The 15,966-nt window shown below is 36.5% G+C and overlaps 2 protein-coding genes across 2 annotated transcripts in view; one reads left to right on the top strand and one right to left on the bottom strand.

The window, feature by feature from the left end:
- The window catches only part of LOC135685613 (rab3 GTPase-activating protein non-catalytic subunit), a 27,767-nt gene extending 14,094 nt beyond the window's left edge, over nt 1-13,673 (top strand). Inside the window, exons 21-38 of the mRNA XM_065201601.2 lie at nt 51-291; nt 819-835; nt 1,087-1,167; nt 1,702-1,789; nt 2,267-2,415; nt 3,413-3,593; nt 4,281-4,451; nt 4,757-4,860; nt 5,401-5,467; nt 6,762-6,832; nt 7,428-7,463; nt 8,189-8,263; nt 9,497-9,564; nt 10,020-10,170; nt 10,773-10,859; nt 11,510-11,704; nt 12,439-12,600; nt 13,455-13,673. Of these exons, the coding sequence (XP_065057673.2) occupies nt 51-291; nt 819-835; nt 1,087-1,167; nt 1,702-1,789; nt 2,267-2,415; nt 3,413-3,593; nt 4,281-4,451; nt 4,757-4,860; nt 5,401-5,467; nt 6,762-6,832; nt 7,428-7,463; nt 8,189-8,263; nt 9,497-9,564; nt 10,020-10,170; nt 10,773-10,859; nt 11,510-11,704; nt 12,439-12,600; nt 13,455-13,589 (2,079 nt within the window). The 3' untranslated portion in view covers nt 13,590-13,673. The remainder of the gene's footprint in view (nt 1-50; nt 292-818; nt 836-1,086; nt 1,168-1,701; nt 1,790-2,266; nt 2,416-3,412; nt 3,594-4,280; nt 4,452-4,756; nt 4,861-5,400; nt 5,468-6,761; nt 6,833-7,427; nt 7,464-8,188; nt 8,264-9,496; nt 9,565-10,019; nt 10,171-10,772; nt 10,860-11,509; nt 11,705-12,438; nt 12,601-13,454) is intronic.
- LOC135685656 (GTP-binding protein Di-Ras1-like) lies at nt 11,520-15,966 on the bottom strand. The gene has a single exon (XM_065201652.2). It carries the CDS (start codon nt 15,339-15,341, stop codon nt 14,637-14,639), a length of 705 nt encoding a protein of 234 aa, XP_065057724.2. The 5' UTR covers nt 15,342-15,966; the 3' UTR covers nt 11,520-14,636.

The following is a 15,966-nucleotide window of genomic DNA, read 5'->3' as shown; positions in this document are numbered from 1 at the left end:
TAAATTTTATAGTGATCAAATGTGGTATCTGCTTTTCTCTTCTTACACAGGACCTTACACAGTTGTTGAGACTATCAGATAAAGACCAGCAATTTTTCCATGATGCTCAAGGTTTAGAAAACGAAGCAAAAGAAATAAACGAAAATTTGAAAAACGAACTGATTGTGGCAGAGTTTTTGGACTTTTTCGTCGTTGATGCGCAAGCTCACATGGATCAAAGAGATATACCGAGAGGGGAGGCAAAAATGCAAATTAGGCTGTCAGAGGACCTCAAGATTACAAGGAAATTGGGTAATTTTCGTTTGCCTTCTTCGGGATTGGGTACTATTAAGCTGTTACTGTTCAATTTTAAGCAATTTATAAGGTATATGGGCAGAGGTCTGGGGAATAGCTACAGAAAACTTGGGATGTGGTTAAATGTTGTTTTCGAGAATAAAGATTCTCTTATTAAATATCTAAAAACCTATTTATCTAGACAGTGCTTTTGCTTGGCATTCTGTTGCTTCCCATTCTAATGAATATTGTTATCAAGGTAATAGAAAATTGATTGGATATTAGAAGATTTTTGCCGGAGATAGAAGATTTATCTTTTTGGTGGCTGGTAGCAGCAATAATATCTTGCATTTGTAATACCACTTGCAAAAACATTTAAGCTGCATATGAGGATATGCATTACTCGGCCAGAATTACTGTACCGTGTGTTTTCCAATAACCCTTCAGAAATGTAGTATTAGAATTTGTCGGGCTTAGTTCGAAAGTAGCATTTCCCATAACTTTCCATCTTCACAGCTCGTTGATTGATTTCTTTTCTTTTTCAGGAAAGCTATTCTATTTGGTGAGTATATTTAAATGCACTCTGTTTAGATTTTGTCGCATGCACGTAGATCAGCGAGAAACAAATTTTTCAAAAGCTTTACCAGATATAATTCCTCAATTGAGTGCTTTTTATAAATCATGGAAGCATGTTATACTTTGATAAATAATTATGTAGATACAATAGTGCTTCATTCATTTGACCTGCGATAGTGGTTTTTGTTAGTCTGGAAGTCAGAAAGCTAATTTGAAATTAGTTGGTTTTCATTCTAGCCATTCATTGAAAACTTGGTTCCTTTGGCACGGCTAAGAAATCTCATTGACTCGCCCTATTTTGATGCCGAAGCATGCATGGTACGTTTTTCATTGCAGTTGTGATTACAGCATTATATATATGTTTAATTCATTCACAAATCTCCTTTAAGTAAACGTTATATTAATACCTTTCAAATCTGAATGCCAAGGAAAAACCCACACTATATAAAAAAGTTCTTTGGTGTGTTCTGTAGGGAATAAGGGATTGGGATTTCCTTATTTATACCAACGAAGGCGTGCGAGGCTTCTTTACGTTTAGACAGATTTTGCTATTTTGTATTGTTGTGGCGCATGTTACATCTTCTAGCTATTTTTTCATTGACTCGTGACGCAGATGCTCTTGAATAAACAAACCATTTCCTTAATGTTGTCTTGTGATAAACCTGTGCACAAGTTTGATCTAATCCAGACGCCAAATGAGATATGATTTATATTCACCCAGGAGCAGCAGCGTTTTCCTATTCATTGCGTCATATTTTGCATATGTTATTGATGCTCCGTAATGGATTCAGTTTTTTAAAACATAAACTTTTTTAAAAATGGCATGTTCACATGTATAATTTTTTCTTCTAGTGTCTTCTGATAACATATTGTCAAATTGAAAATCTGAATGTTTCAAAACTTGAAATTGTTTACCGAATAATGGAGTTTCTTCTAAAAGGTACCTTTCCTTGTTTTCATATGATTCAGAATCAAGCAATCAAATTAAATTCTTTGATAACTCTGACTTCATACCCTCCCTATCAACCTCTTAATATGATCTCATTTGCCTAGGCAAATTTGTATCACTTGACTTGTTTTCAAGTGAAACTGTAGAATAGAGAAAGAGTTTTAAGCTAATCAAGATTTAAGCCCTAGGTGATCTGAGTTGTAGATGGGCTTGCCAAACATAGTGATTATATCGTGTAGGATTATGGTATATTGTGTTCTGTGAAGCCAGACCGCCGTTCTCTACTGGTGGTCTTAACATTACGTGCTACTTCCCCTTTCATCAGTCAATTAACTATCGGCCAATCACCAAGCTTCTGAACGTTATTACACTTTTTGATTGGCCAATGTTGATTGACAGATGTCTTAAGCCTTATGTCTTATGTTGATTGAGAGATGTACTTTTTTATTATTTCTAAATTTACTTCAGGCGCTGCTGGTGATGCAACAGAGACCAAAGATAGTCTTCTTGATATTTGGAGACCAGTAAGAGCCTTACTTGAGGTGTCAAAATCAGTCAAGAATTGTCTGTTGCTAGCGTATCTTGGTAGAGGCATTTCAACGAATCTACAATCTGAGGTAAAAGCTTCATGCAAATAGTCTCAAATTTCTTCGTTATTGTTAAGCATGGCAATGCTAATTTAATTTGCTTCTGTTGACATCTTTATAAAACCTTATATTGAGACCATCGTTTTCATTGGTTTTATCATCACGCCCAATGGACATTGTGATGTATCTACAGGTTTGGTGCTATAAACGCCACCACTCTCCCATGATAAGATCTTGCTACTGCAATTTTACTTGCAGAACGTAATCACGATAAACAAGGAACAAGCTTCTGTATTATTCTTCTTCTTCTCAGCTCGTCACGCCACTGCTGGCGGGTGGCCTCCACAAACTTCCCCACGCTTGGCGATCTTGTGCCACCTGTGTTTACGTACAGCCAGCTTTTCCTTCAATCTTGTCTCGCCACCTCCGTTTCGGTCTTCCACTGACTCTTTTCCCCTCTCTTGTTTCTGTATAAAAATAAGTAAATCTCTTTTGTAATGATTGTGTATGATATTTGGAAGTTTTGGCGAGACATCGATGCCAAGCCAAGGAACAATGGAACTTTTTTTCATGTTGTACTGACGCTCTTTATTTGTAAATGCAGACATTCCATGTTGATTCTAAGGCAAAGACATTTAATGTTATTTATTTCTTAATCTAACGAAGGTTTATTAGTCATTTTTCTATACGCCAAAGTCTTTATACCGTTTACTGGGATGGCATACATTACGCCAAAGCCTCGACACTGCTTTGCCGTGTGGCTCTTGGTGAGATTATTCAAAGGGGTTATCGAATCTCTCAGACTCATACGTACTTCCCTTTCTTTACACTACATCCCACACGCATTGCTACTGACAGCCTACTTGCTAGCTCTAGGTCGGCTTTAGGTCCTCATTCAGTCTAGCTGTACTGATGAGCACCGATGTGGGGCGAAATTACATTGGTTGACAATCCTTTAAACTAACCTTACAAGAAGAAAGCAATGATATTTGATAATATGTCTTCTGGTCGTGTCTCTCCTTGCTAGAATGAAGTAGATGGACAAACTCCCTTATGGACTGATGTTACTGAAGATATAGAAGAATGGAATGAACTTATCAAAAAACTAGAGGATGTGTTTATGTTGGCAAGTTTCCTGCAGAAGGGTCACTTTGATGACGAAGAAAACAACCAGGCTACCCCGTGGCATCTAAAATTGTCTATTAAAGGTTTGTTACTTATTGAAACGCGCCATGCCTAATCGATTCTTTCTGGGCCGTTTTCAATACAGAACTTCAATGCTATCAAGATGAGAAGGTGCTCAAATATTCGGTGCATCTAGTCCAGGGGAACCATATGCTTACTTTTAGATACTTTACATCTGTTAAAGTGTTGAATTTTAAGTTTTTGATGTAAATGGCGCTCTGATTTGGCAATTTGTATAAACTTTTTATCGAAATTAACCTTTTTAATGTAGAGGTTTTAGTATTGCTGATATCGTGCCAGCCAGAACTTTCTGTTTTTGTATGTTGTTTGGATGGCAACATTAGAAGCTAAATGTGATTTTATGTGTTATTAATATGATGATATGATATGATAATATGGTAAATGGTATTGATTTATCATATAAATGATAATATGATAAATAATAGATGATTTGATAAATGGTATAACAATATGACGGAACGACTGTATGTTCATATGATTTTGTGGTCTTATAGCGAAGGAAGGGTGGTCGATCTGGATGACTGTATAGTGAGATGATTTGGTAATTGTATAAAGGGTGCTCATATGCTTGTGAGATCGTTTAAATTTTGATGATCCGATTCAATGTTTAGTGTTTCGTTTCTGCATAGCAACGTTGCCGCTGAATTTAATCCCTTTTAAGGAGTCCTCTCACTCTGCTTTATTTTTAGATATTCTAGCTGGCGGCAAAGGAGCCATTTCCCAGATCGTTGCAGCCCATGTTGTAAGGTGCAGGATTCCCGGCCCATGTGTTGTTGGCGTTACTCTGCTTGAAGCAAATGAAGTCAAAAAGAGCAGCCCGGCGAGCCAGCACCAGGCGGTCAACAGTGAAATTCTCCAAGGTAATGATTAGCCGATCTGGCTCCACGTCACACTTAAACTGATAGTTCATTGGGCTGATATTGTTTTTGCACCTAGCCCCCTGATATCTTTCTAATGGACTGCTTAAAGTAAATTATTAGCCCCTATGGGTGAGAGTTGTGACACTACTTTGGATGGTCCACCAGTGTTCTCCGGCCTACAACTTCATTTGGAGAAGGCAAGTAGAGCACTGACTATTATGCCAATCTGCCACTTTTATGTTTTTGTATGTCTAATTCTTTACTTTTGACCACTCTTATTCACACGATTTCATTATTTTATACAGCGCTGATGGAGTTACAGAATCGATTTCCACTGAGTCTGGAAAAAGATATTTTACTTGCCCACTGTTGCTGGGAATGCATTCTGCTTTGGAAGAAGGATATCGAGGTGCCCTAGACATTTGTTCACTCTTAATGTATCGTACTTCATCATTTTATAATTTTTTATAGCGAAAAAGAAGATAAGCGATCTTTCTCAGAACCCATATTTTTTGGAACCAGACTATTGGGTTCAATTTATTTCTAATTTATATGGCGCATGTATTGTTGAAGGAAGGTTCTCTCTTATTCGTCCAGTATTAGCTCAATAAACATGTTTAAAAGCCAGTGTATAATAATGAGCATATGGCTTAAACACGTGCCATGACAGATATACATCGTAGGGAATTTGTAGAGTGAGGGGAATGGAAGCGGGATTTGAATAGAATAGTGGCTGTCAATCAACGCCTTATCTCTTTACTCTATCAAGAAACAGTATAGCCAGCTAAGTTCTTTTCTTCAGGAATCTAATGGTAAAGTTGCTTGGAAGTGTCTTTTAATGTATTTATTTTGTATACTACACTATCAAGCCAAATGCTACCTCGCTATTTGCCCTATTAAAAAGTTGTTGCATAAAGTAAGATTTAAGAAATATGCTCTTTCATTTCAGGATGTTTCAGTATTATCCAGTGCTGTTGTACATCTTTCGTCTATCTCAAGCAATATTCTCAAGCAAGGTGAATACTGTATTTTTATTACCTGGTAAATAATGGTTTGAAGACAAGAATAATCCGTTGGTATTGTTAAACAATTCCTTTAGGTCCCATCGTGCTTTGTTGTCGTTGAGTATGTATTCTTTTTAGGACTGTTTTTCACAATCTTTGTCCTTTTTGGGCCAATTTTTCAATTTCATATTTGTTGTCAGTCTCTTTTTCGCCCCTTCTCTCAGTTTTTTTTTATAATTCGTTGTTTAGCCAGATGCTAAATTCGATAAAAAGAGAGAGCACAGATCTGCTATTGTCACTTGTCATATAAATTCGTAAATATAGGATATGTTTAAAGGCAATTCTCAAATATTTACAAGATCTAGAATTGACTTTTTTTACGCACGTTGATGCTTCGTAATACTTTGAACGTTGACAAGGATTAATATATCTTTCACTATAAGGAGTGTTCTTTTTCATTATTGTCTTTACTGTCCCATGTCATTTTCTGGCCCACCTCATTCTCATAATGGCTAAAAGCTCGTTGTGCCTCGTATTTTGGACTACCGTAATCGTTCAAATCAGCGCCCGGGAGCTTATTTAATTTTTCTTTTTTTAAGGGGGGGGGGGGGCGATTATTCGAGATGGGCACTTATTCGAGATGGGCGCTTATTCAAGATGAGCGCCCATCTCGAATTTTATAAGCGCCCATCTCGAATAAGCGCCCCCTTGTTCTAGGGTGGGCGCTTATTCGAAATTGGCGCTTATAAAATTCGAAAGGGGCGCTTATAAAATATTTCTAATAAGATACTTAATATTGATTTAATGCACAGTGAATTTAAGAAGTTTGCTGATAAGAAAAACAAAAAAGAATAACAATTGTCAAAGAAAAAGTGTTATTCTTTCTTTTCTAAGGTCTTCCCTTCCCTCCATGCGAGATATAGATTATTTTCATCGATTTTCTCCGTGAATCTTGAAAATTCGAATAAGCGGCCACCCTAGAACAAGGGAGCACTTATTCGAGAGGGGCGCTTATAAAATTATTTTCTTAAAAGAGGGGCGCTTGTTCGAGAGGGGCGCTTATTCGAACGATTACGGTAATGAAAAATTGTGCTTTTAGGAGGCATTGCAATGGTACATTAAAGAAGGTGTTCTGTAAGTCTAAAGACAACATCTTAAATATTTTCCTGACCCCCATCATACCCCCCCCCCCACCCCATCCCATACACCGCCTTGGCTTGCACAGTAATTGCTACTGCTGCTACTAGCAAACACGGTGCTTCGATTGATTATGCCTTCGCTGAAACCGAGCTTACTGTGTTGCTAGGCCTCATGGTATTGTTTTGGAAGGCCATATTCAAAGAAAGCATCAAGATGACCTTTAATCTTATCGAAAAGGTTTGTCCCACGATATTTCTTTAGTATAGCTTTTTTGTCCGTTGAAATGCGTCCTGTTTATAAAAAAAGAATCATACTTATTTGATTTTTTATTTCTATAATAAAGGGAACTTAAGGCGGCGTAATTGTTAAGGGAAAATTTAGTAACATGCCTCTTTGTATTACATTTTGTTGAAAGATTGTAATAAATTCATTCCTTGTCATTTTAATTTCTCTTAATCGCATCAGAGGGGCTGTTGTAAATGCTTTCAAGGAGAGAGCCCTCTTGACTTCCGAATCGAAGAGGTTCCAAACTCCAGCACCTTTTCATTAAAAAGCTCGCTGACCATAACTTGTCTTCATAAGTAGAAATTTTAAATCAGTGGCCTCAATTTTTCATACTACGTTTCAAGTTTTTTTGTACAAATTTTTGATTGGCAATCCTGTTTTATCTAATTAATCTATATTTAATGCTAATTTAGCACACTCAGCTAATGCACACACGTTTTAGACATGTTGTTGCAAAGTTTTATTTGTTTTTTTCTACTCATTCGTAATGAAACAGGCACTCTTTATTATTGTCTTTGTTCATTGAATTTACTTGCAATATTTTTAGATTGGCAAAGCCCCCAAGGATCGACTATGTAGAAAGGTGAATTTTCGTCTTATCGTCTAATTTTCAATTCGCGGTGATTCATTAAATTTGCCGTTTTTAGTTTTTTGGTCTTGTGCTAAGATTCTTAAAAAATATGGTCTTTTTCAATGCCTGCTCAGCCCTGAAGGCCGAAAACCTGTACACATACATGTATCTTTTGACGAAACTCCTTAAATTTTAGCATAAAGCCCATGTAGTTTTGTCCCATGTAATTTTTCTGTTCCACTCATAATTTGTTTTGATCAACATTTAAAATCCAAACAATTCTAGTCCTTGAATTTAGGAATATTCCCCCCTTTAAACTTCCATCTTTTAAGTTCTGGTCTGAGTAACTCTTGATATTTCCCCCTTTCCTCCCCATTTTCTCACAAAATAGCGTCTACTCGCGCTATCCCTAAAGGCTCTATCCAGACCATATTTGGAATCATGCCCTGTGACTGAATAATTGTTGCCTAAGCAGTTACCTGGTGATTGCATAAAACATGGAACTCACGGGTTGTAGCTTAGAACCGTGCTGTTCTACATTTCAAAGTGTGTACAAAGTATCTTTATGGAATTGAACACTTCATGACTTAATTGTCAACAGTTGACTGGCTAGTTGTATTCCACGAATAATGAATATTGTAGTATTGAATTCATCGTTTTATGATTCAACTCTCTACCCTAAAGCTTCTGATTCTGATGAATTTCAACTGATTAACGCATGTTCCATTATTTACCAGCATATTGGGATGAGCAGCACTGCATTAGAAACATACCTTCTTACAGCGCATCGGTTGTTGTATCAAGCTCTACAGGTATGAATTCCAAGCACCTCTGTTGTTGTAGTTGCTTTGATATTTGAAATACTGAATCCAGAACATCTGTATGCTGTAAATACGGCCCTCCAACTCCTGCCAAAAGCCTTGTATTACCAACTTCAGCTTGCGAGGCTGGTTTCAGTCATCCCCCCAACCCTCTTCAAAAAATGCTGGTATATTATAAACTGGCATAGGAGATTAGAAAGTACGTGTTGTGAAATGAAGTATGAGGAAATATGTGACTTGTATGATATTTGCCTGAATTACCAACATTTCTCTGAAAAATTTAAAATATGGCTTAAGCTGTTGGATGTTCCAAGTAATTTTTGGAAGGTGTTTTATCACATTTGCATCGCAAGTGCTTGGTGTAGACTGCTATTTAAATGTAGAGTTTAATCAAATAACTTTGCTCCAGTCTTGCTGGAAACTGGATTTTTCCAGTCTTGCTATGAACTATATTTCTTTACCAAACATGCATCAGTTTTCTCACAGTTTTTCATCTCTCCATATTTCCCTCTTTAAAAACTGCGAAATTAAGCTTCAAAATTGGTAGAGGAACCCTGCGCTCTCAGTCAGTTAATGAGCAAATACCTTAAAAGTTTTCACGTTCTCTAAAGTTTGATGTAGTTCATTTTTAAATGATTTGTTTGTTAAGTTAGTCCATCCATTTTCTGGTGCTTGTTATTTCTGAATCATCTTAAGGCCCTTTTAAACGCTCTCAGTATTACATTGAGCATGGCTAAAGAGTGTTGTTCATTGAAGTTCAGTTGGAGTTATTTAAACCCTCTCAACATTTTCATTCACCATTTCACACAACAACCCAGTACTTTTTCCTTGAATGCACTTGTACTGACTAAACATTGTTAAATAGTGCATTGAAAAGCTTCCAAAATGGTAAAGAAATCTCGACAACACCTAAATCATCAGAAAAGTTCAGCTGATTCACTCAACATTGTGTGTTATGCTTATCGCTTAAGCGCAGTCTCACTGAACATTTCACGTAACAACACAGAACAGAGTTTGAAACTTGTCCCAATATTTCACCGAACATCAACATCGATCTGTGACAAGCATCTCTTTTTTTCGTGCTGTTAAATTAAACTATTTTTTGTAATTTTTCTACGTTCTAAATTTACGTTTATTGCAAGGTTTTTATAACCTTTCTATGTTCTTCAGTTATTTTTTCCCTGCTCGCACAAATCAAGTTTTGTTTCTTTGTTTCTTTCACAGACGGAAGACTCTTCAAATATTGACTTTCCAGAATTTCAAACGGAGTCAAGATGGGAAAGCAGTTCTGGGTAAGCAAGGAATTTTTTTGGCTGAGTTGATGTCGTAATGATTCTAGGCTATGCATTGTAGAAGTGACCTCGGAGTTATTTTTGGTTATCAATTTTAGAGTTAGGCTTGGAATAATTCTGGGCGTATAATTATGTGGAGTTGAAATGAATCTAGGTTATGTGTTGTAGAGTTGATGTCAAAATAATTCTAAGCTATGTGTTATAGAGTTGACCAATGATAAATTCTTGGCTATGAATGTTAGACTTGTGCTCGGAATCGGGCATAAATTATAGTGTTGAAATTATTCTAGGCTATGCATTGTAGAGTTGATCTCGGGCAAAAACTTAGACAAGGCTAATAAATGTGTGTACTTTGCCTAGGGTACTTTTGATATTCGTAGTGATGTTTGTTTTTTTCGGTATCTTCCTTGAAAATAACCAAATTTTGCATTAATGAAAGTCGTTTTTTGTTTTAGAAAAAATTCTTCTATAATTGAAAGTGCGTTAGACGAAGCAAAATGTGGAATTTTATCGCTGAAAAATGTGTGGAACGTAACAGTTACACTATGGTTGATAATTTTAACTGGCATGAAACAGATTACATGTTCGATGCTGTTCCTCCCTGAGGTATGTAAAATATGGCTTAAACATCATGCCTAAAGCGTTGAGCGGTAAATTTTTAGGTTTGCCTTGCGGGACATCTTCTGAAGAAAGGTCCATGGGGATTCACCTTGCCATGTAAAAGTTCCTTTGCGACTTCTATTTATTCCCCAAGCCAACATATATTTTTCGGATATGACACTCTAAATCATTTTCTGGCCTCCAAGGGGTTTTCTGCAAAACTGCTCTTTCTGGCTTGCATTTTACTAGGCTACATAGCGAATGTTCCCTCCCTGTTATAAGGCCACTCAGTATTTCTAGTTCAATCGTAGAGGATGTTGTTTATGACATTATCAGAAATTTTAGAAGCAGCCCCACTTAGGGATACTGCGAAGCTTGGATCTGCTGATTTGTAATCATGCAAATATTAGCTGCTAACTTGAAATAATTTTAAGGATTCAAGTCAAAGTTCTGAAACCAATTGCTCTGGCCCCTACTTTATTTTCCTTTTAAAAAGTTATTTTCTAATGTTAGTTCTTATCTGGACTACATATTTGTAGTTGACAAGTTCAATAAAACTCCATATTCGAATAATAACGTAAATCGGAAACTCTTTTCCTGAAATCCAGGAGACACGAGCTGCGACCCAAACCTTCCCCGCACCATGCAGTTTACCAGAGGAGACTGATGCATCCATACAGAAAGCCAGATCGAAGGTAAAATACCAAAGATTTACTTCTCCTCTTTAACAACAAATAGTATTTCTGCTAATATATTCTCTTAGTTTCAAGAATTGCATCTCATTGCCAATATAGACTAGCTGTTACCTTTTGATACTCATAAAAACCGACTATTGCTGCATTACTATACTAAACTGCATTTTCCAATTTGTTGCCAACTTCATTTACCCCACACCTTTTTTTCTTGTTCATCTTATAAAATTTTCCCCTGAAGTAATGCATAGATAATTTAAGCCCACTTACTTCAGTCCTATGAGTTTTATTTTTCTTAGTTTTACAAGTATCTATGACTTTTAAATGTTATATTACAGTTTATCTTGCTTTTTGGAGTACCAAGATACGTGCACCCTATTATCTTTAGATCTGATAAGTTGAGTTATATCTAAGGCTGGAGGTTTCTGACGGGAAACGAAAACGTTTAATCTTATTCGAAGTCATTCTTCTTGTGGTTATTGCATTTAGTATCTTCATGAACTCTATAGCTACATTTGAAATCACCTTTATTCTATAACATCGCATCATCGCTTGAAGTCGTCATATCTTTTACCTTTATGATAGGGTAGGTTATGCAACACCAACACCATTCTGTGCTTTCATTGTTTGAAATTCTGTTTTTGTTTTTACAGTTTTGCCTCAACTGTTTATCTTTGATTGTGGAGAAGTACTCCTGCTCAGACAGAGATGATCTTCAGCAGGAAATAATGTCAACAGCTGGCGAAGTGTTTGGACTCGCAATTAATCTTAATACAGACGATGAGATTCTTTGGAAGAGTTTCACTTTGGAGCTGTTTTTATCAGGCTTGGACAATGCAGCTTATGAGGTGAATCCATAAGATCAAAAAGTTTAATTTCATATTTCAAAACTTTTTGGATAAGCTGACCTTGGTATGATAGCTCTTCTAAAGTCTTGTCTGGCTTAAAAGCCAATTAATAAAGCTTGATTCCACAAGGCATTATATCAGAAAATAAAATGCGTGCCGAAAGTCTTGCCACACTAACGTCAGTTTTCAAGCAAAAATAACACAATTCTTAAGAGCACTGTGTGCTCTGAGTATTTTAATTGGCCTAGTATGCATCGGGAAATGGTTGTTGCTTGAATGGGAAGGGAATTGCCATTCTGCTCCTCCCCGACTTTTCCCAAGATTGCTTGCCTACTGTCAAGCAAGCAGATACGTTTTAAGATATTATTAAACATATCGCTTTCAGGTTAATCTGAAATTTATATCTATTACATATGATATGAACATAACATCAATTAATATTTGTTCCAGGTTACTAAACAAAAACCATTAGCAAATAAGGGTAGGATGATCCTCAGAATATTTTACCATTGTCAATCATAAGACTGAAGGTGGTGTTCTCTCATCATTTGAACCATTTAGTTATTATATTTTAAAAACACAATGTAAAGCTTACTCGAGCACTGCTACAATAAACACAAACTCCACAATTGTGCAGTCTGTGCCCAAAAACAAAAGCCCAAGGGGGACCTAAAAGGCGTACCCTGTCACATATTAAACGTGATTAAATTTCATTTAATCAAGCTTTTTTAAAGGCGATGTTATCGGTGCATCACAAAGACGAACTGGTCGAACCACTACTTAAGATCTGTGGATCAAGATTGGCAGCCATTCTTTTGGAAACAACAGAAACCTCCACTCTCACCAAGGTCTTATCGAGTTTACCTACACACATCACTAGCTGGCTCCAAATCCAGGTACTTCTGTAGTTCTCACTCATAATTCTATTTCCTTGTTAACTTGCCCGATTCCTTTTGCTGCATTGTGCACGAATAGTGACGAAATAGATAGTGACATCGTTGATCGCTGTCAAATTGCCGTCGGAACGACTTTCTGCAGCGCTGATTTTCAGGCAAGAGCTTTGAGAAAAACTAGGGATGTGCTGTTCGGTACATTCTGGCGTATTTCCCATTATTTGTTTGATTACTCGAGCAAAGAGCGTTGGATAATAACAGAACTTCGTTTGATCGCCGTACAAAACATAAACAGATATTCGCGGGTTTAACTACAAGTACCAGAATGCATTGCGCCATGACGTAATTTGGGGAAGGTCTATTCCAGTCAAACCCAAGTGAAGCTTTTATGTTTCTTTGCTTGGAGACATCTTTTAAAACGCCTATCAGCAAGATAAATGTATTTAATAGCAATTTGAAATCGTTTTTGAGTTAAACAGGATCTCAACTGACTGCTGTGAGTTGGCTTTTTGCCGAGTTTACTCTGTTTCTGGTTGACTAACAGTCATCTCCAAATAGCAGCTTTTGTGTGTGAAACCGTTTACGGTTTTGTTTATAAATCAACCGTCAACCGTCAATTATCGCAATTTTTGTGCCCGTGTTGGCAAATGGGACAATCTTATATTTATCTCATGTTTATCTGCAATGACGTGCTACAGGAATGAAGTTAATATGAATACGGGGTTTTACATGTATGGTTATTTTTTGCACTAATTATGCATATTTTGCTTTTTGGCTAATATTTCATGATACCTTGAATTCCAGTACTGCTGTATAAATACGATCATTGAGTGCATCAAAATATTATTCTTTTTTAGTCTGCTGGGAAAGAGGTAGCAAGGAAGTCTACAATTAACGACAATATCAAATTACTAAATAACATCTTAGCCTTCAGTTCATCACAGAATGACTTTATTAAGGATCTTGTAGAATGTTTAGAAATTTTTTTGTAATGTTTAAAATAAATGACGGGAAAATATAAAATAGAATACATTTAAATACTGTTGATAAGCAATATCCAAAAAAGTATTTTTAAACCGGCTTTTTATTCGAGTTTACCTATAAATATTATTGTATGGTTATTCGCATTGTTTTAAAATAACTTAAGGATGTGGAAGCTGAGTTTAGTTAGATCGGGTCTCTAGGTAGTTGAATATGAAAGAATCCTGGACAATACAGTCGAATGCCAAAGGTAAGGCTGTCTCATGATTTGAGAATTCGTTCAAAAGTTTTAAAATTCAAAATTATCCTTGTTTTGGCCAATATTGGCACAGTCCGGATTTTCTATAATTCGAAGAATTATTCTTTTCTCTGAAAGCTCGCGTTATCCGACGACGAACAGTTCTTGGAATTCAGAGACACAAAGCATTCGATTCTTTCAGACACCAACCTAACTACCCTACTTTCTCGAAAAAGTACACACGTTCGAATAGACGCACACCCTTGAACCGAGTTTTTTATGAAGCGCACATTGCACACTTAAATAAGCGCACACTTTGCTCTTCATCTCGCGAACTTAAAACAACGAACTTCAGGCCTACGTATGTGGCGCTTTTTCAAGGAATTATACATTTTGAATACTTAATCAACACAACTCTAGTTTGTAATCTATCTCATAAACTGTTATGATCAAATCTAACATTTGCAAATTTTTGACTATTTTTTTTTCTACTGTCTTGAACTCTTCTCAACAGCTAGCTCTTATCTGCAGTGAAATAGAGTCCAGTCATCTAGCGTTTTTCTCATGCAGTAATAAGCATTAAGATTATAAAAACATAAGATTAGAGTTAGAGTATGTTGTGACGCTTATTAAATTCACCTACCCATTTACTCCTGAAATTGAAATCACTAGTCTTAGCCTTTTCTGTCGTACATTGATATAAATAGTGTCATGCAGTCTAAGAAATTGTGCGTGAACAAAAGCATATAAACAAGAGATTGGATGCAGATTTTTATGGACGTTTCCCTTCAACTTGTTTCTTCATAAGCGAAAGCCCACATTAGCTGTGTGAAAATAAACACACCCATGTTCGCAGTCTTTCCAGCAATAGCAGGGCGACGTCAAAAATTTCGTCCACATTAATATCCAGCCTTGCTGATGTCAGTAAATGGCGGCAGTACGCGTATACATGTTCTTGGATGAATTTCTCGATCATTTCCGCTTTGTAATTATCCGTATCCTTTTCGGTATCGATTTTTGCTCCAATGAAAACAACGGGAACTGGCGGACGACCTTCCAGAACATCCATAGCTGTTTTGTAAAGGTCTATGGCCCTCTGCATGCTTTGAACATTCCTAACCTCATAGACGAGCAACAACACATTAGCTTTGCTCATATCCAATCGCTGCATAGCAGGAAAATGATAATACCCTGAAGTATCGATAATACGAATGTTTGAAAATGTTCCTGAATATCTGTTATAAAATGTTCTGAAGTAACAGTCTTCTATGGTTGGTGTATACGTGGGCGAAAATGAGCCATGTATGAACCGTCTGACTAGCGCCGTCTTCCCGATATGCTTTGCTCCTAAAACGACAAAAGTTATTAGATTATCATGCTTTGCTTCAGCTTTTTGTATTTTCTGTTCTTTGATCCTTTGATATACCCTGTTCATCTTTTTTTCTGTGCGAATTTTTCTGTGCAAATGCCAGATCATTCTGCAAGCACTGTCAGAATTTCCAGGACCTGTTCTTGCGTCTTCCATTGGTCATCGTTATCGCGAAAGCTGAATACGCTATATGCAGCCACCGGTTTGTCAAACAGGGCAGTAAGCGGTAAGTCAACATTTGATATAAATTAAATGTTAATGTCAATTCATCCTTTTTACGTATATCAGATAAGATACGAGCCAGTGAAAGCATGTTTTAAACCTAAAACCTACTGCATCAGGACAATTTAACCTTCTTGGTGTGTTGAATTGATTTTTGTGCTTGAATCCTCTTTAACTGGAGTTTTTTCGTTATAGTTATCCCATCCATTTTCTCAACCGGAGTACTTTGCAAATGAAAAACATAATCAATTATTAACATGAATAAAGCTATTGATCCCAGCATGCACGAATAAAACTTGTTAATAAGGTAATTTTTGAATTAAGTGGACAAGCCCTATTTTCTCGCTATACGTTTATTGCACTTTGAGCTATGAACATTATCATACGGAAAGGCATCATACAAAATACCATACAACGTTGCATTCAGGCGTCAAACGTTGTCATACATAATATTATCTTGTATTATATTATCATGCAGAATGTTGTCGTGCATAATATCATCTAGTGTTACATTGTCATACGCAACGCCGTAATACACAATATCATATGACTTTTCATT

This window comes from Rhopilema esculentum, chromosome 10, assembly GCF_057945365.1.
Source record: "Rhopilema esculentum isolate cy_ngs chromosome 10, ASM5794536v1, whole genome shotgun sequence".
NCBI lineage: Eukaryota > Metazoa > Cnidaria > Scyphozoa > Rhizostomeae > Rhizostomatidae > Rhopilema > Rhopilema esculentum.
The sequence above is the reverse complement of the archived record's forward strand: the minus strand, read 5'-3'. Positions and strand labels throughout refer to the sequence as shown.

Bases quoted from the DNA above. Each gene is read 5' to 3' on its own strand.
- LOC135685656 (XM_065201652.2), bottom strand. From the start codon at position 15,341: ATGGAAGACGCAAGAACAGGTCCTGGAAATTCTGACAGTGCTTGCAGA.